General features: G+C 36.3%; 4 protein-coding genes across 4 annotated transcripts; all 4 read left to right on the top strand.

Annotated features, from left to right (window-relative positions):
- Nucleotides 7-1,625, top strand: LOC104789443. The gene is made up of 2 exons (XM_010515141.2): nucleotides 7-804; nucleotides 966-1,625. The coding sequence occupies exons 1-2, from the start codon at nucleotides 69-71 to the stop codon at nucleotides 977-979; spliced, it is 750 nt and encodes a 249-aa protein (XP_010513443.1). The 5' UTR covers nucleotides 7-68; the 3' UTR covers nucleotides 980-1,625.
- Nucleotides 6,542-10,210, top strand: LOC104789433 (fe-S cluster assembly factor HCF101, chloroplastic). The gene is made up of 14 exons (XM_010515134.2): nucleotides 6,542-6,849; nucleotides 7,023-7,171; nucleotides 7,272-7,322; nucleotides 7,485-7,640; nucleotides 7,911-8,054; nucleotides 8,142-8,284; nucleotides 8,367-8,436; nucleotides 8,599-8,694; nucleotides 8,827-8,916; nucleotides 9,036-9,089; nucleotides 9,294-9,417; nucleotides 9,532-9,656; nucleotides 9,772-9,894; nucleotides 9,980-10,210. The coding sequence occupies exons 1-14, from the start codon at nucleotides 6,627-6,629 to the stop codon at nucleotides 10,052-10,054; spliced, it is 1,623 nt and encodes a 540-aa protein (XP_010513436.1). The 5' UTR covers nucleotides 6,542-6,626; the 3' UTR covers nucleotides 10,055-10,210.
- On the top strand, nucleotides 12,744-15,349 carry LOC104789426 (probable esterase KAI2). The gene is made up of 2 exons (XM_010515125.2): nucleotides 12,744-13,274; nucleotides 14,727-15,349. The coding sequence occupies exons 1-2, from the start codon at nucleotides 12,886-12,888 to the stop codon at nucleotides 15,157-15,159; spliced, it is 822 nt and encodes a 273-aa protein (XP_010513427.1). The 5' UTR covers nucleotides 12,744-12,885; the 3' UTR covers nucleotides 15,160-15,349.
- On the top strand, nucleotides 16,773-20,309 carry LOC104789419 (proline-rich receptor-like protein kinase PERK2). The gene is made up of 8 exons (XM_010515119.1): nucleotides 16,773-17,596; nucleotides 17,861-18,349; nucleotides 18,450-18,536; nucleotides 18,630-18,700; nucleotides 18,836-18,912; nucleotides 19,004-19,151; nucleotides 19,230-19,391; nucleotides 19,830-20,309. The coding sequence occupies exons 1-8, from the start codon at nucleotides 16,879-16,881 to the stop codon at nucleotides 20,115-20,117; spliced, it is 2,040 nt and encodes a 679-aa protein (XP_010513421.1). The 5' UTR covers nucleotides 16,773-16,878; the 3' UTR covers nucleotides 20,118-20,309.

Raw genomic sequence — 25,175 nt, 5'->3', positions numbered from 1 at the left:
GGGGGGGGCTGGCAATAAGAGACTTGAAAGATTTCAATATTGCCCTATTAGCTAAGCAAAGTTGGAGAATGCTTCAACAACCAAATTTGCTATTGGCAAGAGTCTTTAAAGCAAAATACTTTCCAAAAACCAGCATCCTCAATGCATCATTCAACACAAATGCAAGTTATGCATGGAAAAGTATTTCCCAAGGTACAAAGCTCATCTCTCATGGTTTGCAATATGTTGTTGGTAATGGGGAACAAATTGAAGTTTGGAATGGCCAATGGCTTCCACTAAGCCCACCACGGCCAGCTAGGGGGATCGGAAAGAACTTATATCCTCATTTAAAGGTCAGTAATCTGTTATATCAGGGTAGTTGGAATGAAGAACTCCTTTCCTGCATCATTGATAGTAATGACATTCCTCGTATAAAAATTATTCGTCCATCTATTACTAAAGCACATGATGTAATCAGTTGGATACATACCAAGGATGGCGTTTACACTGTCAAATCTGGATACAAAGTAGAGCGTAAGATCTCTAAAGACACTTATCTTACTGTAGATACTACACATAGTGATGTCACTGCTAGGGTATTCTCTAAGTTATGGAATCAGAATTCTCCTCCGAAAATAAAACACTTTTGGTGGAGATGTCTTCATAACGCTTTGCCAACTGCAGAGAACTTAAAGAAAAAGAGAGTACTAAGAGATGATACCTGTCAAAGATGTGGAGAAACAACGGAAAGCATAAGCCATCTCTCGTTCCAGTGTAGAATAAGTAGCGAGGTTTGGCATCATTCCCTCAATCTCACTGGCTCAGGTACACCTCTTTTCTCGAACTCAGTTCATGAGAATGTTGATATGCTTCTGAGTATGGATAAAAACCAAAGAAAGGATGCAAGTATTTTTCCTTTCATTGGTTGGCATTTGTGGAAAGCAAGAACTGATTTGCTGTTAAAGAATAAACAATGGTCTATACAGGATATCATAAATAAGGCTTATATTGATTTACAACAATGAAAAGAGAGTATATCAAATAATCAAGGAAAACTAAGAATCGAGCAGTCTTCGAACACCGCATCACGGACTTTGACATCAGTTGATGGATAGAAATATGTTGTTCTGGAAACTACTGCTTAGTCCTGCTATGTGGACGGATCATGGATTTCTCCCACTGAATGTGCGGGAATAGGTTGGACTCTTTACAATAATAATCATCAGATTATTCTTCAAGGGAAGGCATCCATTAATCCAATGAACACGCCTCTTGAAGTAGAAGCTGAAGCCTTAAGATCAGCAATCTATCACGTCTACAGGCTTGGATACAATGATGTACTGTTCTGCGGAGATGCATCTATCTTATATGACAAGCTTCAACGTTTCTTCCATGAGAAGAAAAGGGATCAATGTGAACTTTCAACACTTACCACTCACATTCAGGACATCTGGAATCTAGGTCGATCTTATGATAATATTACTTTTGTGAAGATACCCCGTTCTGTAAATTCTGTTGCTGCTAAATTAGCTAAAGATGCTAGGCTACGAAAGTTAAGTTATGTTATCTCATGGTTTGATGTACATTAAAGTTTTATGTAATATAAATTTTCTTGTTGAAAAAAAAATATATATATAGGACAGTAACTTAGTGACTAAGCTAAAATACATACATACAATATATATGCAAGTAACTTGGGGACCAAAAAAAAATATGGATAAGATTGAAGTGATGGATAATCACTGTTATAATTATCCGTTTATAACACTCCCCCTTGATTATCTATCACCATCTATACCTTATGTACTGTCTCGTTAAAAACTTTATCATGAAAAAACCATATAGGATAAAATTCATGATAAAGGAAAAAGAGTACAGTGACACAATCTCCCTTTATAGTAGAGAAGTCTCGCTTTCTTCATAGATTTCGTAGATGTTCATTCTTTGCTTCAAACAAACGAGCAGACTTTTCTTCATATCTCACGTAGATGATCCATATCGATCATTCTCTTCATTTTTCTGATCTAGTCGATATATGACAAAGATTTTGAAGAGAGATAGGTCTTCCCATTGACATTCTTCGTTGAGGTCGATCTTCTGCATGTTATTTGCTGCCTCGTTAAAAACCTTGTCATGGAAAAATCCAGTGAGATAAAAACCATGATAAGAGAAAAAGAGTGCAGCCACGCGAATCATCATATTGTCCCCTGGAAGTATCATCTTCAAAAGATGCATTTTGATCTCTCAAGATGCATTTTGAATGAGGTAGTCGAAATCACCTTTGTAAATAACTCTGCTACATTGTTACTTGAGTTGACGGACTGGCTATCAATTTCCTTATTCTTCTCGAATTCTTGAGTGTAAGAGAGGAATATGTCTTGTTTTGTCGCTCTTGGTGTAGCTTCCTTTGATTTGGGCGACAGATGCAACAGAGTCTTCAAACAGTGTTGTTGCCTTTCGGTTGCTTCTTGCTAATGGGTCTCAACAAGCAATAAATAGTTGATGTTGATCGAACCCTCTGTTTGAAGTTCTTTGCCAATATGTGACGAGGCTCCAGTCTTAGGCAGGTAACTATTGGTTGATGTTCGGACATCATCTGAGCCATTACGACGAAGCACAACTATTTGGCATGACTTGAATAAGCGACGGCCAAAGTCTATCACTTTGCAATAGAAGATACGTTTTAACTCATCTCAAAATCTACTCATAGAAGATGAGTTATATGCTGCAAAGAGATTAGTAGAAAATGCTTATGCAAAATTCATAAGATATATAAATGTTCGTCAACATCTATATATGATCTCATATGACTATATATATATATATATATATTTCACTTCCTTTCGAAATGATTAATATAACATCTATTTAGATAGATGTTTAGTTTAGAAATATTTGGAGACATTTTTTTTTTCCAAGATATTTTATTCCAAATAACTCTTCAAGAGATTTGATGTTGTTTAAAATCATCACTGTTATGAGTTTTCGAAAACATAATTATGATACCATATATTTTTCGGGATAAGCTCTTTGAGCATCCCATGAGATGTATTTCAAGTCATCATATAACATCAATTTTGATTGATATAGGGTACTTTAACAAAACATGGTGTGACACACCATTTTGTTATATATCATTATACCCTTTTTATGCTTAGACCACGAGTCCAAAAATTACTCGTCTTTCAAACGACTTTAATATAGACTTGATTACGTCTTTATTGGCCAATATGTATATCTATACGCTCACAAAGCAGACAAAGTAGAGATTTATGATCCTCATTAATCACATTGTGCGATATAAGATTTTTATTGTCGACATTATGTCTTTGGTTCCATATTTCCTGTAATGACATGGTTAATCGAGATCTCTTTAATCATTATATAAATGATTTTATTCAGGTATCTAATTTCATTATTAACCATATCAATCAATTTCTCTACTCTTCTTGAGAAGTATCTTGCCCCTCTTTAGGAGTATATTTGCTTCTCTCTAGGAGTCTATTAGCTCTTCTTAAAGAGTTTATCTACTCCTCTTTACGAGTTCATTTGCTCCTCTTTTGAGAGTATAATCCTCTTTTTAATTTGCTCTTTTTTTCGAGGATTTTATTTATCTTAGGAACCAAAGTAGTCTATCACGTTTCTTATGTGTCATAGACTTGTAAGTCATCCGTCAGAGACATATTTTTATTGGAGCAATTCTAGATGGGATGTGAGATTTCTCAGAATTGCAAGTTCATATTCATTTATGTGAGGATCAATAATTATATGAAATCTCATCCATCAGCTTTTTGCATTTGATTTGCAACATATATCTTGAATAGTGATCTGTTGAACTTTTGAATTTTAAGTTCATATTCATTATATTCATTTGTCAAAGATTCAAATTATTCAATGATTCTCCCATAATGAAGGGAAACTTTTATCATCCAACTTGATGATCTGCAAATCTTGCAATACGCACATTTCTCATAAGATGGCTCTATCTTATTAGAGCGGAGACTCATCTCCCGCATCTATATATTTCATCCTCTATGGATGATATTTTTATGCGGTGTGGAGGAGCATTTACAATATATATCACACACCTATAAGATTCAAAATAAGAAATATTTAATTTCCAACCATGAATATATAACATGGAAGAAATGTTTCTTTATAAATTGTTGGTCTCATATATAATATTGACTACATGCAAAACTGCATGTTCCATGGTTTAACATGGAGATTAAATCACCAAGAATCGTTTTGCAATCTCTTGGAGTTGCACTATAAACGATTCATCATAGCTCATTTCATAATGAACATTACATATGTTCCACTTTATCACATGCGACATATATATGTGATAAACTAAAGGGTATGACTTCACCAAAGTTATATCGCTCTGGGTGTCAAATTCACCAAAGTTTATCGACTTATTGTCGATGTGGGATTCCTTTAATTCTCCTCCTCGAGATGATAACTCTTAGAGTTCATTCATCTCGTACTGAATCCCACTTTAGAATCAACAACATACCGATTTTAGTTATGTTTATTATCGTAGATCCTTATAAGATGTGAGATTAGTATTACCCCCTCTCAAGATGATGACTTTTATGTCTGTTCACCTTTGACCGAATCTTATTATTAGATCGGTTATATTTGGGGTATAATTTGGAGATTTATTAAAGAAATCAAACCATCATATATATACAATGAGCTTGTTAATCCAAAAGAATGGTGAATGAGCCAACATTATATGATTTTGGAGGCATAACCTACTACAGAATTAAGGAGGAGGTATATAACAATCAACTCCATAAACAATAAATATAAATTTAAATAAACTTAAATAAATTCAACATAAATTAGATGTTACCTGAAATATGAATGAAGTGCAGTGCTTACAACCTCTTGAAATGTGAACGGGGACATGCAATACTTTTGAAAGAACTTTTGTTCCTCTAAACAAATTCTCAATGATTTTTAATATCATTGATTGTCCGGGATGGCTTGACCGGTAACATTATGCTTAAAGCATTAAGGAATTTCATATTTACTATCATTTTGCCATCTTTCTTTTTGCATGATATAATCATATACATGCGTGTCTTCAATATGGTCAATCTTGCGATACCATATTTATTTATAGTCTCAACATAATAATTTTATTAAGACAAAATGTCTTTGAATCTGCATGAGTTTCTTTGAGACTTCGGAGAATACTAGACATCAATAATTATGAATCTGATGTCTTTGAAAGTCGAGAGACTAACTCATCTAAACCTTCTAATTATGTTTGCACTGTCTATGATATACTGACATGTGCTTCATATATTCTCATAAGAGAAATATATTTTTGATTTTAAAGACATTTTGTTGTCTTTAAATCTCATATAACACATATAGTTACTTTTTACGAATAAACAAAATTAAATAAACAAACATATAAATGCAGAAAATAAAATAAGAGCTATAGTCTTATATATAAGAAGACATAACTTTTCTTTGATCGTAGAGTAGGCAGAGCCTATCATATATAACGATCAATCCGGAAAAGACAAGCTTTTCATTTGATCATGAATGAGGCAGAACCTCTATATGTATAACGATCAATCCGGAAATGACATAGCCTTATATTTGATCGTATAGAAAGAAAAACTGATATTTTCAGAAAGGACATAGCCTTTTGTTAGATCGTGAAGGAGGAGCGAAGCCTACCATATCAAATGATCAATCCAAATATTATATAGCTTTATATATGATCGTAAAGGAGGCAAAACCTACCATATATAACGATCTATCTATCCGGAAAAGACATAGCTTTTATTTGATCGTGAAGGAGGCAAAGCCTACCATATATCAATCGATCTATCCGGATATGATTTAGCTATATATTTGATCATAAAAGAGGCAACGCCTACAACTTATGATGATCAATCCAGAAAAAAACATAATTTCACGATGTCTATAATATTTATGTTCTATAAATATAATTAAAACAATATAAATTTACTTACCTCGTAAAAGCTCTAGTGGTAAAGACATCGTACTGATAACGTGTTATAAAATGTAACGCAAAATATATAATATTATTTTATTATATATGTATATGTGTATATGTATGTAGTATAATAATGCATACTATAATAATGATAAAAGCTGAGAGACTAGAGGTAAGTGAATTAGGAAGTTGTTACTTCTTCTTACTTTTTTCTTGTTTCCATTGACTATATGTTATAGTACAGTAAGTTAATGACTAAGCTAAAATACATACATACAATATATGCGAGTAACTTGGGGACTAAAAAAATATGGATAAGATTGAAGTGATGGATAATCAGTGTTATGATTATCTGTTTATAACATATAAGTTATAACACATAGTTTTGATTTTAAAAAATCAATTATTAAATAACATATAATTTTTTTATTTAAATTTCTGAATCCACTAAATAATAAACCCCTAAAAATCTTTTATTCTTTTGAAATGAAGGCCCTTTTCAGAAAAAAGCCCACCCAATATGATAATTGTCGTTATCAACCTAACCAAATTTTACAATGAAAAAAGAAAACAATAGACGTGTGGTCTAGAATCCATAAACATCATCATCTCCTTCGTCTGTCTAAAAAAGCTCATCCTGTACATCGAAATAGCTCTAGTCATGTATGTAAAAGCTCCTCCTCTAGTTTATCTTCTCCATCCTCCTCAGTCGTTGGGACATCATCCTTCTTTCGTGTTTCAGTCCAGAAGAAGAAGCAATTGTTGCATTACAACACTGCTACTTTCTCACAAGTTGTTTCTCCATTCTCAGTCTTCTTCCAGGACAAGATTCCTCAAACGGGTCTCTCAGAATCTATCCGTAACTAAAGCTGTTTCCGCTCAAGGTAATAATTTTTTTCTCTTTTCCTAGATATATATATATATATATACGAGAGGTTATGGTCTGATTGAGTGGAGTCTGAGTTAGCTACTACATTAAATGAGCCGTTGGATTATTGTTTTTCATTTGTGTAGTACTTACTTATAAAGTGAGATTAACTCATGCGTTTTTGAACAGCTAGTAGTAGTACTGGTGAGAGTGTTGACAAAACATTAGAAAGAGATGTGTTGAAGGCGCTGTCTCAGATCATTGATCCTGATTTTGGAACAGATATTGTTTCTTGTGGTTTTGTGAAAGATTTGGGAATTGATGAAGCTTTGGGAGAGGTGATAAATAATACTTTTTATCCTTCACCCAATTGTTCTGTTTTTGGATTGTTGTTCAATCAAGGCTGCAGAAACATAAATGTTTGGTCTTCTGTTGTAGGTTTCGTTCCGTTTGGAGCTCACAACACCGGCATGTCCAGTCAAGGACATGGTACATGACAAAACCATCCATTTATTCTTTTATCACACTACTAATTAGGAGTATTTTGGAACTATATTCTTAGTTTTATAAGTAAATGAATCAGTTTTTAGTATATCCTAGTTGTTTTTGCTGGATTTATATAATATGACATTATACAAATTATTTTTGTAGTTTGAAAACAAGGCAAATGAGGTAGTTGCCGCACTTCCATGGGTGAAGAAGGTCAATGTGACAATGTCAGCACAACCAGCCAAACCCATATTTGCAGGGCAGCTTCCCTTTGGTTTATCAAGAATTTCAAACATTATCGCTGTTTCAAGTTGCAAGGTACAAATATCTTCCAATAAATTCCCAGTCTGTGTAGCTCTTGATGTTTCTTTTTTGTACTAATGTGTGTCCTCGTAGCTTAGTAAATAGGGAATACTCATGCTCCTGTACCAAAGTAGTTATGGTGTATATTCACATGAGGCAGGGAACATAGAAATAAAACAGGATTTGGTCTTTCTTCTTTTGAGACTTAGAAACTAATCTGCCCATAACTGTCTTTAGTTCCATCCCTTTAGTTCATGACACGCTGTTGTTAGATGAACATTTCAGGGTGGTGTTGGAAAATCAACAGTAGCCGTAAATCTTGCTTATACATTAGCTGGTATGGGTGCTAGAGTTGGCATCTTTGATGCTGATGTCTATGGTCCAAGTCTACCAACTATGGTCAATCCTGAGAGCCGTATACTGGAAATGGTAATTATACTCTTACTCACTTTGTGATAGCAGTAGTAAGACTGTAAGACCAAAGGACTAATTTTTTCGAGTTATTATGTATAATAGAACCCAGAGACGAAGACCATCATTCCAACAGAATACATAGGGGTAAAGCTAGTCTCATTTGGATTTGCAGGACAAGGGCGTGCCATAATGAGAGGTCCTATGGTGTCTGGTGTTATAAACCAACTCCTTACAACAACTGAATGGTTTGTTCATTTACAATAAGATCATGACTTGATCTAATTTTAGAGAAAAAAAGTCATAATCTTTATTGGTAATTTGATGCAGGGGAGAGCTGGATTATCTTGTTATCGACATGCCTCCTGGAACTGGTGATATACAACTGACCTTATGCCAGGTCCGGTTCTGATTATTATACGATCATGTATATTTTACTTTTGTCTTGAGTGCCAATGCTTTTTCCCTTAGCAAGTAACATCTGAATAACTTTGCTAGACACTGAAGTATGATGAATAGTAATTGCTTCTACTGATGCTATGGCTAATATTCATGTTATCAGGTTGCGCCATTGACAGCAGCGGTAATTGTCACCACCCCTCAAAAGTTGGCGTTTATTGATGTTGCAAAAGGTGTACGAATGTTCTCAAAACTGAAGGTATCTTTCTCTATTCCAGATTTTTCATCACAAAATCTCCTTTATAAGGAGCTTGTGAACTTGCTTTTCTCTATGTTCAACAAACAGATATGAACTTCTGAGATTTATTTCCTGTTTGGTTCTACGGAGTAGGTGCCTTGTGTTGCTGTTGTGGAGAATATGAGCCACTTTGACGCTGATGGGAAACGTTATTACCCTTTTGGGAAAGGTTCAGGTTCTGAGGTAGCTGATTTATGCCGTCTCTTAGTTTCACTTGCGTATACCAAAATGAAAACTTCAACAGAGACATGCACATTAAGCACATTTAGGTAACTTCTGACCATACACTTCTCTGGTTGCAGGTTGTCAAGCAATTCGGCATACCTCACCTCTTTGACCTCCCCATTAGACCAACGGTATGTATATATACATATGATGTAGACTTTTGTGAAGTAGCACAGTTGCATCTTTAGCTTTTGACTTTAGTTATTGAAAAACCCCTTTGAATGTCCCTGGAAGGTTCATCTCATTCTTTCATTATATCAGGTGATTGAACATTAATATTAGTGGACTTGTTGTTCTAAAGAGCTTTTTCTCTTTTATTCCTTTTCGATTGTTAGTTATCTGCTTCAGGGGATAGCGGTACTCCTGAAGTAGTGTCGGATCCTCTAAGTGACGTTGCCAGAACGTTCCAGGATCTTGGTGTATGTGTAGTGCAACAATGCGCCAAGATACGCCAGCAAGGTAAAGTTATACACCAAACACGTAAAAATAAACCCTTCCTTTCTCTTATAGTATCAAATGCATGAGGTAAAGTGAAAGACTCTTTCTTTTATGTGTATTGTATGTTTATAACAGTATCAACGGCTGTGACATACGACAAGTACCTCAAGGCAATTAGAGTGAAGGTACCAAATTCAGACGAAGAGTTCTTACTGCACCCTGCAACTGTCAGAAGAAATGATCGATCTGCCCAAAGCGTGGTATGGAAGACATTCAGTCCGAGAATCCACTTCATCCTAAAGCTTCCTTTGTTTTTTGTCTTCAAACTTAAAAACAAGAATTCAAAGTGTTAATTTTTGTATCTTCCTTAAACAGGATGAATGGACTGGAGAGCAAAAAATTCAGTTTGGGGATGTAGCAGAAGATATTGAACCTGAAGACATACGACCAATGGGAAACTACGCTGTCTCAATAACCTGGCCCGACGGGTTTAGCCAGGTATAAATAACAAAACTTTGAAATCAAAACTAACATACCAAAACATGTTGAGATTTTAAGAGTCTTGGGTTTGGTTGTTCTGCAGATTGCTCCATATGATCAGCTGGAAACAATTGAACGGCTAGTAGATGTTTCTCCATTGTCTCCAGTCGAAGTCTGATACTCAAAACAATAGTTTTTCCCTTTATGAACTCTCTCGAAGGACAAAAATTTGTATATTCATTCATATAAAGGAAACTACTTTGAGAGCATGGTTATGAATGATGAAAATTTGCAAAAAAGGTTATTGTAAGCTTTCATTGTTCCCTTCTATTAATTACAGTTATAGCCACAGGTTTTGCAATAGAACTTGCTTTGTCTATAACTCTATAATTAGCTAAACCATAAAAGCATTACTATCTTAAACGCAATAGCCTTTACATATAAAGGCAAATGTGTGGATGTCGGACGTATTGGGTAATCCTATAAGAGTAAGTTAGATATCATTTTCGTACTAAATGATGATAACTTTTGATTTTGGTCTCTTTCGAACACATGATAGTGGACCATGTGCGGAAGAACTCGCTCGCTTCACCAATAACACATGCAAATTAACTTAACCCCGTTTTTTTTTTTTTTTGTTGCATAGTAAACAAACAAGAAAAAACAAAACTACCATGATGAAAATATTTTGTTTCTTGTTAAACTAATCTTTGATCTGATTCTGACTGTCCAGTCTGAAAGTAAAAGAGTTTACAAAAGAAGTAACATAAAATCTAGAGATTGGTATAATAGGAGTTGTAATGGAACAAAACACGTGGTGGTGCATGTGTGTGTGTGTGTGTATATTGCTTTGTGTGGATAACAAACAGTCATTTATGTCGGGGAAAGAGAGTAGGAACCGGCTTTTAAAAGCAAAAGGCAATTTGTAGTTGTACTCTCTCTAGTCTCCTCTCTTCCCTTCTCCTTTCTTTTTTTTGTTTGTCTCTCTTTCTATGTGTCTAACTCAAATCAATTCCCAATTTTTGTGATATGTCAAGATTTTACATATCTTAGGGTAACAAAGTTAAAGAGCTTCTCAAATTCAACATAACTCACCTAAATTACAAACAGTAAAAGCTGAACTACCTTTTTCTTCTTTCCTTTTCTATACACATATATTGAGACTTAACAGTGTGAAAAATGGACTAATTTGGGTAAAGTAAAAAGAAAGATGTATGAACGGAGAAAGTAAAAGGAGGGCTTAAGAGGTGGAGGAAAAGTTAGTCGTACACCTTTTTTGCAGTTTCTTCTTGTTGGTCACATTATACAAATCACTACACGACAACCCTAAGCTTTTTCCTTCATCATATCATATTTTTAATTTGTACTTGTGCAGAACCGAAATTATTATGTCAGGTAAGTATGTTAGTTAGGTAACTTCAAGTTGGTTGTGGAGAAGTTGGACATAACCGATTGAGTTTTTTTTTTTTTTTACTATTCAAAAATTATAATTTAGGTATAGTCCATTCCTTTACTACGACTTTTTTTAACTACGAAATGAATTGTATAATTAAATCAATTTTATACATAGTGGTATATCATAAAAATAGAGTGATTTCATTTTGTAGATGTAAAAAAGTGAGAGTCTGACATCTATACATGCAAATAAAACATCTAGAGGTAACTAAATACATTATGTATTTATATATTTACACCAAATCAATAAATGGTAAATATATTGGAAATTTCAAATAAGTTTTTTTGAACTTATCGTAGAATAATAATTGGGCCAAATCTGGAAGAAGAAAATGACAAGGTATGGACAAAACCAAACTTTTGGGGTCTGGTCCTCGATCCAGATTCCTCATGTGCGGTTGTGTGCCTCTTGTCTTTTTCTTTTGGACCAAACTATCTCTCGTTTAACCTTTGAACCAATATTTGGGAGTCCTTTTGGTTTTAACATTTTAAAAGCTAGATTTTTTTTTTTGCTATCACTAGATTAGAGTTTGGACCAGATAAGTTGGTATATATAAGGTTAGATATCGATGGATGGTAATTAGCTAGATGCAAGTTTATGGTTTTTACATGTGGATTAGGTGTCATTGTGTCAACTAGATGCTATATATAGTGGAGACGATTAAAAGAGGTTAAGCATTCAAGATAACAACTACTCCATAAGTCAAGTGCATGCTTACAAGAAAAGTCAAATAAGTACAACTTTTTATCTCCGTTTTTATACATTTTTTTAATAACCAATTTTTCCGGTTGGTGGCTAGATTGACTCCATGCACAGCTACTACTTTTGAAATATCAAATCACTAAAAGAGGATCACTTGTGTATGCTATACTATAATATGAGTTTTACAAACTAAGTCATTTAATCACAATTAATTAATATCGTTTTATTTCATTTCCTTTATTTTGAACGTTAGCAACAACGAAAAATGTTGACCCTACGTAATAAGTCTGAGGGACATAAACAAAAATGTTGTATTATTGCTAGGCGAAAGGTCATATTATACGTTTTTCTTATATGAGTACTCATATGATTAGCAAACATTTATAACAATTAATTTACTAAAATTCGTCGTTGTGCTTCATTTTCATTGACTAAAACATGATTAAGATTTATGATTATGTGTATATCGAAATCATGTTGATTTCTATACGTCAAGTTAGCTTACGCATTTACTTACACGTACAAACAAAAGTAGTTTATAATGTTTATCTCGAGTCCAAATAAATATACCTTCTTTATACCAAAAAGTAGAGATTCGTTTTCACATAGATATTTATTTATGATGGATATTGTTTTATCCTCTAAGATGCTATGTAGATGGACAATGAATACAAAAACAGCCATTGTTGAAAAGGCATAAATGTTTGGATGTACATAAAAGCCTAATAAAATCGGTGGTTGGAGGTCAATTAAGAACCATAGACCTAATCCATCTCTCGTCTCTCCCTTTATATATACGCACACAACTTATCAAAGTTGTCCCAGCTAACAAAGTTCTCTTGTTCTTAACCATGGTGGTTAATCAGAAGATATCCAGCCTTGCATCCGCTATGAACGCCAAGATCATCGGTTCTGGCGAGAAATCGATGGTCCTTGCACACGGTTTTGGAGGCGATCAGTCGATATGGGACAAGATGATACCAGTCTTGTCCGAATCTTTCAAAGTTTTGGTCTTTGACTGGCTTTTCTCTGGAACCGTTAAAGACCAAACTCTTTATGACCCTTCAAAGTATAACTCCTTTGATGCCTTCTCTGACGATCTCATTGCTCTTATGGAAGAGTTGGAGTTTGGCCCCGTCGTGTTCGTAGGCCATTCCATGTCGGGGATGGTCGGTTGTGCTGCTTCTATTAAAAGGCCCGACTTATTTACAAATATTCTTCTTATTGGTGCTTCTCCCAGGTAAAGCTCGCTCTTAATAATCAACCGTACTTCCACTTAATTATAATAAGAAGTGAAAATCAAAGACCTGTGTGTAATCCAGTTATAAGGCTATGTTATCATTTAGGTCTATATATTGGATATATATAGTTAAAAAAGAGGTTAATCATGATGTGAATATATCTGTAAATAAAATGAAGAATTATGATTTGCGCTCGAAAGAGAGGTCTAAAGTGATACCTTTTCATCGATCGTACAATATTCCTTTGTGAATATGTGTTTCACGAGAAAAGACAAAAACGAAGTATGCTTTACGATAATATATTATATTAGCTGATATTTAATGATTTTTATGTGGATGATATCTATATGACATATGTAATATGTACGTGTAACTGTTACCAAGTGTTGAACATGTGGACATGATCAGCTTTTAGCTTGTTGGATGAATATGACATATGATCATCACATCTTGTCCTACTTCTAACTTCCCTGCAGTCTACGCATATATACATAGATGCATTTATATATGCTAGCTACGGCCTACATGCATATCAATATATATGTCATGTGTATGTGTGCTTTATATATATATATATATATATACATCTCCTGTCTCACATCGAAAATTAATTATATGAAACCTAATATGATGATATATAACTATCATATGAATCAATCTATTAATTTTACTGTCGATGGTTTTTGAGTTAGAACTTAGAAGTACTAACCTTAATATATCACGATTCACGTGGACCACTAAAAACTAAAAAAGCTCTATTTCCTATATATAGAAAATTATTGAATGGGAATTAATTGTTTGAAGTATCATATTTTGACTGATTACTTTAGATATTTATTATAATTATAGGCGAGGAAGTGTAATCAATGCAAAAGTTGATAATGTTTGACTAGAAATATACGTCTAATGCAACGTACAAATTAATATATAAAGATNTCTAACTTCCCTGCAGTCTACGCATATATACATAGATGCATTTATATATGCTAGCTACGGCCTACATGCATATCAATATATATGTCATGTGTATGTGTGCTTTATATATATATATATATATATACATCTCCTGTCTCACATCGAAAATTAATTATATGAAACCTAATATGATGATATATAACTATCATATGAATCAATCTATTAATTTTACTGTCGATGGTTTTTGAGTTAGAACTTAGAAGTACTAACCTTAATATATCACGATTCACGTGGACCACTAAAAACTAAAAAAGCTCTATTTCCTATATATAGAAAATTATTGAATGGGAATTAATTGTTTGAAGTATCATATTTTGACTGATTACTTTAGATATTTATTATAATTATAGGCGAGGAAGTGTAATCAATGCAAAAGTTGATAATGTTTGACTAGAAATATACGTCTAATGCAACGTACAAATTAATATATAAAGATGATCAAATTTAGTAACGTTACTAGATTGAAATGCATATAGGTACATAAACTGTGAGGATTACGAAGGAGGGTTTGAGTCAAAAGACATCGACACGATCATCTCAAACATTGAGTCCAACTACGAGGCATGGGCGGTTGCTTTCTCCTCCATCGTGGTCGACTCGAGAGACTCTGTCTCAGTCCAAAGATTCGAAAAGTGCCTTAAGAAGATGAAGCCCGAGACGGCTCTTGCCTTAGCTAAGATAGTGTTTGGCAGCGATGAGAGAGAGCTTTTGGGACAAGTGTCAGTGCCTTGCCACGTCATACAGACAGGAAACGACGTCGTCGTGCCTCTGTCCGTCGCATACTTCATGCAGGAGAAGATTAAAGGGAAAACGACGGTGGAGATCATCGAAGACGCGATCGGGCATTTCCCACAGATGACATCACATCTGCAGCTGCTTGGAGTCATGAGGCGTCTCCTCGGTTTTTAAGGCTCTTAAATATAATTATATAATGAGCTTTGCGTCGGTTGATCAAATATTCTTCTTGTGTATAATATCGTATTACTAGTATAATGAAGTGTGTCCATCAGTATATGTTTGAGTAATATGTAACGTGATGGATGTGTAATTTTATTGATAGCACAAAGTAATTGCCATTACTAGATCATTTTAAAGAAAATATATGGAGTTTAAGTGAAAGTTTTTTCTTTATCTTTTTGGGTATCAAAGTTAAAGAGATGAAGGTTGTAGGTAATACTTCATCAGTCTTACTAAACTGCGCATCACTTGGTTTAGTTGAGAGTTAAACTGAATGGGTTCCTAATATGACTCTGATGCATTATACACAGTTCTGATTGTGCCTTCGAACCTCCCAGCATGTACTTTATATATTCGCGAAAAGATAACGTCGTCTAGTTAAATAGTTGGGACTAGTAATGCAAGAATCCCATGGTGCAGCTAAACTGAATATACCAAAATTTTATTATAATCAGAAAAATTATTATATATTATATTAATTTAAATTTTGTATGGATAATTTTTTAAATTACTATTTGAAATAGGTTGTTATTAGATAGTTTTTGGTTTTTTCTTTTGATAAAAGAAGTTGTAATAAGATAATAGAATTTTTAAACTGTGTAACTTGTTATATCAATATAACCGAACGAGAAACCAAATGCCAATTCGTGCAATGTCGTTTCATTGTTTGCTATTTAAAAATTGAACATGATTACAAACTAACAATTGACTTTTCTGGACGTTGAATTCATTAATTTTAAATATGTGTAGATGATCGCAAAATAACAAATGGAATAATTAAGGTTATAGAGACAATTGACAGTGGACGTTGTGTTTTAGCCATTTTGGCAACCTTTGTCCACGAACTACGAAATCATTTTGGTCTTCTTGTATAATACCACTTGAAAATCCACAAAAATTGATGCATTATTAAATGTCTTGGTATTTGCATTCAATCAAATATTATGAAGTGGAACCAATTTGACAAAAACAAAACATTTGACCAAACCAAACTTGACAAATCATCAGTGCAATTACGTCGTTGACTTCCTTTTTCTTTTTTAATAGATTAAGCTCGTGGGTTGGTTTAAACTAAGATAAACATAATGATACTAGTACATTTGACTCTGATACAATAATAGTTATTTTCATAAACTTAAACGAGTATTACTTAGTCTGAAGAGCAAAAACATTATCTGGAAATTAGACCGAATCCCACTTGATATAATTGGCCTGCTATTAAAAACCATTTTGATAAAATATAAGTTAACAAAAATACTTATTTATTGCTTGTTTGAGTTTTACTAGATTATTTTGGTGTAACTTGATGTTAAATAGTAACAATAAATTAGTAGAAACGTCAATGTAATAGGTGGCCTTAGTATTTATGCTGGTGCACTCCCCTTCTTTCCTTCGTTTTGGTGCATATTACGTATATTCTCCTCTTTTCAATTTCTTAATATTCAAACAACAGTAAAATTTTGAGAATTTCGTAAGTATATATATATATATATATTTAGACCAAACATTTTTTTTAAAGATTGACTCATCCATCGTCCAAATTCCGACAAGAAGCAATCAAAACTCAGAACTCTTGGTCTTGGTGGCAGTATATCACATCTCTGACCTCTTTTCCCGCTTTTAACATTCTTATTTTGATCCTGTTGTAGTTTTTTCTAATTGTGTGGAGAGATGTCATCTGCGCCGTCTCCGGGTTCCACTCCGTCAACTCCACCACAACTTCCTCCCGTTCCTTTTCCCGTCACCTTTCCTCCTATACTTCAGCCTCCCGTCGTTCCTCCTATAATTCAGCCTCCCGTCGTTCCTCCTATAACTCCGCCTCCCGTCGTTCCTTCTCCACCTCCGCCTACACCCATTCCTTCTCCACCTTCTCCTCTGCCTCCGGCTCCTACCACTCCTTCACCTCCCTTGACGCCTTCTCCTCTGCCTCCTTCACCTCCCTTGACACCTTCTCCTTTGCCTCCTTCTCCCACCATTCCTTCACCTCCCTTGACGCCTTCTCCTCCGCCTCCATCTCCAACCATTCCTTCATCACCTCCCTTTACGCCTTCATCTCCGCCTCCACCTTCTCCCTTGAGACCTTCTTCTCCTCCGCCTCCGTCTCCCTCTACTCCTTCAACTCCGCCGAGATCTTTTCCATCTCCGCCGCCTCCCTCAACAACACCTACTCCGCCTCAGTCGGGCACTCTCAACCCTCCACTTCCAGCAAATCCCTCTGGCGGGGGTTCTTCACCGCCGCCTTCTTCCCCTTCCGTTGGATTATCATCGGGACTGGTGGTTGGCATCGCCATCGGAGGAGTTGCTATGCTTGTTGTGGTATTGGCTTTGATTTTTTTCATTTTTAAGAAGAAACGACGAAGAGACGAAGAAACACCTCCTGCGCACTTAGGTAAAAAACAAAGACCTAAACTACATTAATTAAATCAATAAATCAAATATTGAACTAATAATATTGTTCCTCATTTTCTACGATTTATCTACATTTTCTTTGCATTTATATTTGATTTTCCAATATGTGGGAAAATTAAGTATATTAATATTCATTTTGAGAAATTAAGTTATAATACATTTTGTTTTAACATCTTTAAACTTGTATATGGTGGATACATAGAGAAACCGTTTTTTACGGATTTGATACTCTTGTGTTTGTCAGCTGGAGGCCCTTACCGTGGACATCAGCATCAAAATGCATCATTTCCACCACCGATGCCACCCTCTGCACCACCACGTCGGCCACACTTCATGAGCAGCAGTAGCAGCGGCGGCTACGACTCAAACTACTCGGATCAATCAGTTCTTCCTCCACAATCTCCAGGGCTTCCATTAGGCATCTATCAAGGCACTTTTAACTATGAGGAGCTGTCTAGAGCCACCAATGGCTTCTCTGAGGCCAATTTGTTAGGGCAAGGCGGTTTCGGATACGTGTTCAAAGGTATGTTGCGTAATGGGAAAGAAGTTGCTGTGAAACAGTTGAAAGAAGGGAGTGCTCAGGGAGAGAGAGAGTTTCAGGCAGAGGTTGGGATCATTAGCCGAGTTCACCACAGACATTTGGTTGCTCTTGTCGGTTATTGCATTGCGGATGCTCAAAGATTGCTTGTCTATGAGTTTGTTCCCAACAACACTCTCGAGTTTCACCTCCATGGTTAGAAAAAAAAAACTAAACTCTTCTACGTACGGTTTACTGCATGCTTTACTGTTTTCAATTAGTGATTTTTTTTTTTTGGGAATTGAATTTGTGATAGGGAAGGGACGGCCTCCAATGGAATGGAGTTCAAGATTGAAGATTGCTATTGGTTCTGCCAAAGGATTATCATATCTTCATGAAAATTGTAAGTCTAAGATATGAACAATATGTATAGCTTTTAAAAAAATACAAGCCATGTTTGTTTATTCACCACACATGTATGTATATGTATTTGCAGGCAATCCTAAAATCATCCACCGTGATATCAAGGCCTCAAACATATTGATTGATTTCAAATTTGAAGCAAAGGTATATATTGTTTATCTTGTTTTTTTTTTGTTCTCCTTTTTAATATTTCCATGCATGATGGCATAATATGTAACTTCGTATGATATTTTGGTGAAAGCATATTTGTATTTTCTGTGTCTCTCTTCTATCTTGTAGGTTGCTGATTTTGGTCTTGCCAAGATTGCTTCTGATACAAACACTCATGTATCTACACGTGTGATGGGAACCTTTGGGTAAATATAATCTCGAAGCTACTAAATACGTACATTTACGTAGTTTGTGTGAATGTTTACATATTTTGAACCTTTTGGTTTTGGATATTAGGTATTTGGCTCCAGAATATGCTTCAAGCGGAAAGCTCACAGAAAAATCTGACGTCTTCTCATTTGGTGTTGTGCTGTTGGAGCTAATAACCGGTCGTCGTCCTATTGATGCAAACAATGTCCATGCAGATAATAGCTTGGTTGATTGGGTAATTAATATCACTACAAATAATCTTAACCTTCACATTAAGTTTTACAATATCTATGTGTGTGGATAATTGGAACAGGCACGACCTTTGCTTAACCAAGTATCCGAGGTAGGCAACTTTGAGGCTGTGGTTGATACAAAGCTGAATAATGAGTATGACAGAGAAGAGATGGCTCGCATGGTTGCTTGTGCCGCAGCTTGTGTCCGCTCTACAGCTCGCCGTAGACCTCGCATGGACCAGGTAACTTATTAATCATTTTTTATTTTTTAATTAGGGGGTAGACATTTGGTTTTCCAGTTTTCAAATATTTATATTGAGCTATACGCCTAGAATTAAAAGATTTGTTTGTGGCTTTGAACATAAAAACTATAAAAATATATCTATACCTTATTTTAATAATTATTATTTATAGATGCTGTATATATAATTATATTTGTTTATAACATGAATTTAAATTAATTTCAGTTCTGTCTTTTGATGTATCTAAGCAACACCACTTGATTAAAAACTGACTTGAACGACGACCAATGTGCCAACATGTTTTAGCTACATTTTTTTTCGTTTTATAAAATATATATTGGTCTTTGACAAAAAAAATAAAAATAAAATATATATTGGTCATTTAAAATGTTTATAGTGCTAATCGAATGAGTGATTGGTGTACAAAAAAACGAGCAGGTTGCACGTGTGCTGGAAGGAAACATATCACCGTCAGACCTGAACCAAGGGATCACACCGGGTAACAGCAATGTGTACGGTTCATCCGGAGGACGCACAGATTATGACTCGAGCCAAGACAATGAAGGCGTGAACAAGTTTAGGAAAATGGGACTTGAGACTCAAGATTTGTATAGTAATCCAATCAGTGAATATGATTTGTACCCATCCTGGTCGAGCACCGAGATTCAGACCACACGGGAAATGGAGATGGGCAATGCTAAAAGACCCGGTCAAGGTTATGGTTAGTGAGGCAAGAAATTACAAAGTTTTTTTTTTCTTTTTTAATTCTTTGTTTAATTATAAAGATTTGGGTAGATGTCTTAAGATTAACTCTAACTGAAATGCGATTTTATAATGATTTTCTATTTTTTTTTCTTTGTTTTCTTTCCCTAGAAGTTAATTGTAATAATAATAGTCAGATTGAGGTTGAGGTTTGAAGTTGAAATGTTATATTTGGGAATTGCACTCAAAATTAGGTGATTGTTTTTGAAGAACTTAATTATATTGTGGGCTTCTGCTTAGGGCTCGAAATCTATAAGGGATCTTATGTGTTATTTCCATATTGTATAGATGTTTTAGTGCAATATATGTAAAGTACTTAGGGTTTGCTAATATGAGTGTATATAAGGGCTTTGCCCGTGAATGAATAAGAGCAAGAAACCTTTTATACGAATCTAGTTTCTTCTCATGGTATCAAAGCAAAACCTTAATTTTTAAGGTCATACGATCCTCGTTTTACTCTGTTTTTCCCTGTTTCTCTCGTTCTTCTTCTTTGTTTGACCTTAGTATTATCGATCTATTCTTCTCGATATACTCTCTAGTTTAACATCACGATGAGCGGAGAAGATGTGTCTTCTGTTACTAAGGAACGACCGTCATGATCTGAGCCGACACAGCGACGGATAGATCCGTATGATCTCTCTTCGGGAGATAATCCAGGCTCAATTATCTCTCAACCACAGTTGAGAGGTACAAACTATGATGAGTGGGCACTGAACATACGACTTGCATTGAGGGCAAGGAAGAAGTTTGGTTTTGCGGATAGATCGATCCCTAAACCGGCTGATGATTCGGATGATATTGAAGATTGGTGGGCGAATAATGCCATGGTAGTCTCGTGGATAAAACTAACGGTGGCTCCAAATCTTAGCAGTTCTCTTTCTCATCATGAGGTAGCCTATGATTTATGGACGCATATACAAAAGTGTTTTTCGGTGAAGAATGGGCAACAAGTTCAACGACTCAAAATTGAACTTGCGAATTGTCTCCAAAAAGGAACGGCGGTGGAGGCTTATTATGGGAAACTCACGAAGCTCTGGACGAGTCTTGCTGATTTTCAAAGAGCTAAAACAATGGAAGAAATTGCCAAGGAAAGGGAAGAAGATAGGCTTCATCAGTTTTTAATGGGACTCGATGAGAATGTCTTTGGTGCGGTGAAGTCCTCATTGCTTTCCCGTGATCCTTTGCCATCTTTAGATGAAGCATATCAGGTGGTTACTCAAGATGAGGAATTAAAGAAGGCAAGTCGATGTATGGAAGAACGACATGATGGAGTCAGTTTTTCTGTCCAAACGTCATCTCGTCCCAGAACTCAACTGTCTATATGTGATCCTTCTGCAGTGTGTACAAGCTGTGGTAGGACTGGTCATTTGGCTGAGAATTGCTTTCGCAAGATTGGCTATCCCTGGTGGTGGGGCGATCGGCCTCGCTCAAAGGTTCCTACTCCTCAACCACAAATGGCACCTGGTGGGACGAATGCAGACCGTCGCGGTGTGTCCTTTGGTTCTAACTCCTCCAAATGGCAAGACCCGGCTCATGCAAATCAGGTTGTGACAATGCCACCGGTGTTTCATGCTAATTCTGCTATTACTGAAGCTGATCGGGTTGGAGTTAGTGGCTTGACCGATCAACAATGGGAATCTTTGAAGAAAATGTTGAACGATCGAGACTCCAGAAAGTGTGATCGTCTCTCGGGTAAGCTTTTTATCGAATAATGGGTTATTGATACAGGTGCTTCGAACCATATGACAGGGAGCATTGAGTTTCTAGTTGATATTTGCGATATGGCTCCAGTTTTCATTAAACTTCATGATGGACGTTTTACTACGGCAAATAAACATGGGAAAGTATCTCTTGGATCACACCTTCAACTATCTAGAGTGTTCTTTGTTGATGGATTACAGTGTCAACTTATTTCTGTTTCTCAGTTAACTAGAGATAGAGGTTGCATCTTCCAGATATCTGACAGACTTTGTGTTGTCCAGGACCGCATCACACGGATGGTGATTGGAGCAGGTGAGCAGTTAAATGGTCTCTATTTTTTCAGAGGTGTGGAGGCCGCAGCGATGACACAGACCTTGGATTTGCAACCTTTGGACATGTGGCATCGTCGTTTGGGTCATCCCTCCTCTAAAGCTATGGAGATGTTAAAATTTTCTGAAAGTCCTAGTAGTGGTGTTTTTGATTTCAAGTCTTGTGCTGTTTGTATTCGTGCTAAACAAACATGTGATCCTTTCCCTTTAAGCATTAATAAGACTACTATGGTTTTTGAATTGGTGCATTGCGATTTATGGGGTCCATATCAGACTATGGCTATTTGCGGTTCTAGATTCTTCCTTACAATTGTTGATGACTTCTCTCGCGCTGTGTGGATTTATTTTTTACCGTCAAAATCTCTTGCAACATCTACATTTCGTGATTTCACATCTCTTACTGAACGCCAATTTGATAAAAAGATTAAGACAATTCGAAGCGACAATGGGGCTGAATTTTTGAGTCTTGGTGGTTTCTTTCGGGAGAAAGGCATTATTCACGAGACCTCTTGTGTTGGAACACCCCAACAGAATGGACGCGTGGAGCGCAAGCATCGACATATACTCAATGTTGCACGGGCTTTGCGTTTCCAAGCTAATCTCCCAGTTGATTTTTGGAGTTTTTATGCTCTTACTGATGGATATTTGATAAACCGCACACCAACTGCGGTCATTGATGAGAAGACCCCATTCGAAGTACTATATGGAAGATCGCCACCGATGGCTCATTTACGGGTTTTTGGCTGTCTCTACTACGTTCTTGATCAACGTCAGGACGGTGATAAGTTTGCTTCTCGGAGCAACAAATCGATCTTTCTTGGTTATCCTTTTGGGAAAAAGGGTTGGAAGGTTTATAATCTTGATACTGGTGTAATATCGGTCTCTCGTGATGTCATCTTTATGGAAACTGAGTACCCATCTATTGTTAAATCTCCACCTACGTCGCCGCCCATGTTATCGCCCAGCTCCTCTGTTTTGATACCTCCTGATGAGGACTGTTTTGATGAGTTTTCCCCGTTGTTGCCAGACATACGCTCCTCCTACCCTTCTTCTTCAGATTTAGTGGTCACTGAACCGGTTATAGAACCGGAGAATTTGAGTTGTCCTGCTCCATCTCCTCCTACAGCTGACCCTACTCTCCTACTGTTACCTGTTCCTCCTGGTTCTCCGTCCTCTCCGCAGTCCTCCACTTTATCCACTCCTCTTTTCCCTGATGAAAACACAGAGATTCTGGAATCGGCTCCGGTTGAGGAAGAGAGTCCTATGGGGAAAGGTTGTCGCAAGAAATCTGTTCCTGCAAAATGACAAGATTATGTCATCAATACGGTCACTGCCGCTTCTGATGGCGATTTTACTGATTCTACTTGGTATCCGATTGATTCATATGTGGATTGTTCTCAGTTTTCGGAACACCATCGAGCTTTTCTCGCCACCATTACAGCTGGAGTAATTCCAAAGACATATACAGAGGCATTTCTTGATGAGAATTGGAGGAATGCAGCTCGTGTGGAGATCGATGCTTTGGAGGAGAGTGGTACTTGGATTGTTGAGAGTTTGCCTCCCGGAAAGAAGGCTTTGGGTTGTAAGTGGGTCTTCACTTTGAAATATCGGGCGGATGGGACACTTGAGAGATATAAGGCTCGTTTGGTTGTTCTTGGCAATAATCAAACAGAGGGTTTGGATTATAAAGAGACATTTGCACCAGTGTGCAAGATGACTACGGTTCGATCTTTTGAGGTTGCTGTTTCTCGGGATTGGGAGGTTCATCAGATGGATGTCCATAATGCTTTTTTCACGGTGATTTAGACGAAGAGGTGTACATACAGTTTCCTCCGGGATTTCGTACTAATGATACCACACAAGTGTGACGTTTACACAAATCGCTCTATGGTCTTCGTCAGGATCCGCGGTGTTAGTTTGTTAAGCTCTCTAGTGCCTTGAAGGAGTATGGTTTTAAACAATGTGTGAAGGATTATTCTCTCTTTACCTTTGATGATGCGGATATACGGCTACATGTTCTTGTTTATGTTGATGACCTTATTGTTAGTGGTAGTTCTCGACAAATCATTGAGGGATTCAAGACTTATTTGAGTTCATGTTTTCGGATGAAGGATCTTGGTATAACTAAGTATTTTTTAGGGATTGAAGTAGCTCGCAATTCTACGGGTATGTATTTGTGCCAACGCAAGTATACCCTTGACATTATCTCAGATACGGGTTTACTGGGTGCTAAGCCTGTTTCTCATCCTCTAGAACAAGATCATGATTTGGCATCGGTTGGTGGTGAGTCACTTTCGGACCCGTTTCGCTATCGCCGGCTGGTGGGGAGGCTTATTTACCTTAGTGTTACTCGACCAGATATTTCCTATGCCATTCATCTTCTTTCCCAATTTATGCATGCTCCAAAGGAAGCTCATTGGGAAGCGGCCTTACGTGTGGTTCGATATCTCAAGAATAGTCCTGGTCGAGGTATATTTTTGAGTGCTAATTCTGATTTGCATATTTCTGCTTGGTGCGATGCTGATTATGCTGGTTGTCCTCTTACTCGTCGATCACTTACGGCTTGGGTTATTCTACTTGGGGGTTCTCCTGTTTCTTGGCGGACACGGAAACAAGAGGTTGTCTCTCGTTCCTCGGCTGAAGCTGAATATCGGGCAATGGCTGAAACGGTTTGTGAATTACTTTGGTTGCGTGAGCTGCTTACTGCCCTTGGTGTTGATTGCACATATCCGATTCCGTTGCATTGTGATAATCATTCTGCGATCTATATTAGTCAGAATCCGGTTTTGCATGAACAGACCAAACACATTGAGACTGATTGTCATTTCATACGGGATGAAATTGCTCGTGGGGTAATTGCTCCGCAATATGTTTCTACTCGTGAACAACTTGCTAATATACTTACTAAGGCTCTTGGACGAAAAGAGTTTGATGGATCCAATAGCAAGTTGGGTATTTGTGACCTGCATACTCCAATTTGAGGGGGGGGGGG

This window comes from Camelina sativa, chromosome 1, assembly GCF_000633955.1.
Source record: "Camelina sativa cultivar DH55 chromosome 1, Cs, whole genome shotgun sequence".
In the NCBI taxonomy this organism is placed as follows: domain Eukaryota; kingdom Viridiplantae; phylum Streptophyta; class Magnoliopsida; order Brassicales; family Brassicaceae; genus Camelina; species Camelina sativa.
The sequence above is the reverse complement of the archived record's forward strand: the minus strand, read 5'-3'. Positions and strand labels throughout refer to the sequence as shown.

Bases quoted from the DNA above. Each gene is read 5' to 3' on its own strand.
- LOC104789419 (XM_010515119.1), top strand. From the start codon at position 16,879: ATGTCATCTGCGCCGTCTCCGGGTTCCACTCCGTCAACTCCACCACAA. The intron at 18,701-18,835 runs GTATATATTGTT...TCTATCTTGTAG, and splicing joins ATTTCAAATTTGAAGCAAAG to GTTGCTGATTTTGGTCTTGC. The intron at 19,392-19,829 runs GTAACTTATTAA...AAAAACGAGCAG, and splicing joins GTAGACCTCGCATGGACCAG to GTTGCACGTGTGCTGGAAGG.
- LOC104789443 (XM_010515141.2), top strand. From the start codon at position 69: ATGCTTCAACAACCAAATTTGCTATTGGCAAGAGTCTTTAAAGCAAAA.
- LOC104789433 (XM_010515134.2), top strand. From the start codon at position 6,627: ATGTATGTAAAAGCTCCTCCTCTAGTTTATCTTCTCCATCCTCCTCAG. The intron at 8,285-8,366 runs GTTTGTTCATTT...AATTTGATGCAG, and splicing joins CTCCTTACAACAACTGAATG to GGGAGAGCTGGATTATCTTG. The intron at 9,895-9,979 runs GTATAAATAACA...GTTGTTCTGCAG, and splicing joins GGCCCGACGGGTTTAGCCAG to ATTGCTCCATATGATCAGCT.
- LOC104789426 (XM_010515125.2), top strand. From the start codon at position 12,886: ATGGTGGTTAATCAGAAGATATCCAGCCTTGCATCCGCTATGAACGCC. The intron at 13,275-14,726 runs GTAAAGCTCGCT...AAATGCATATAG, and splicing joins CTTATTGGTGCTTCTCCCAG to GTACATAAACTGTGAGGATT.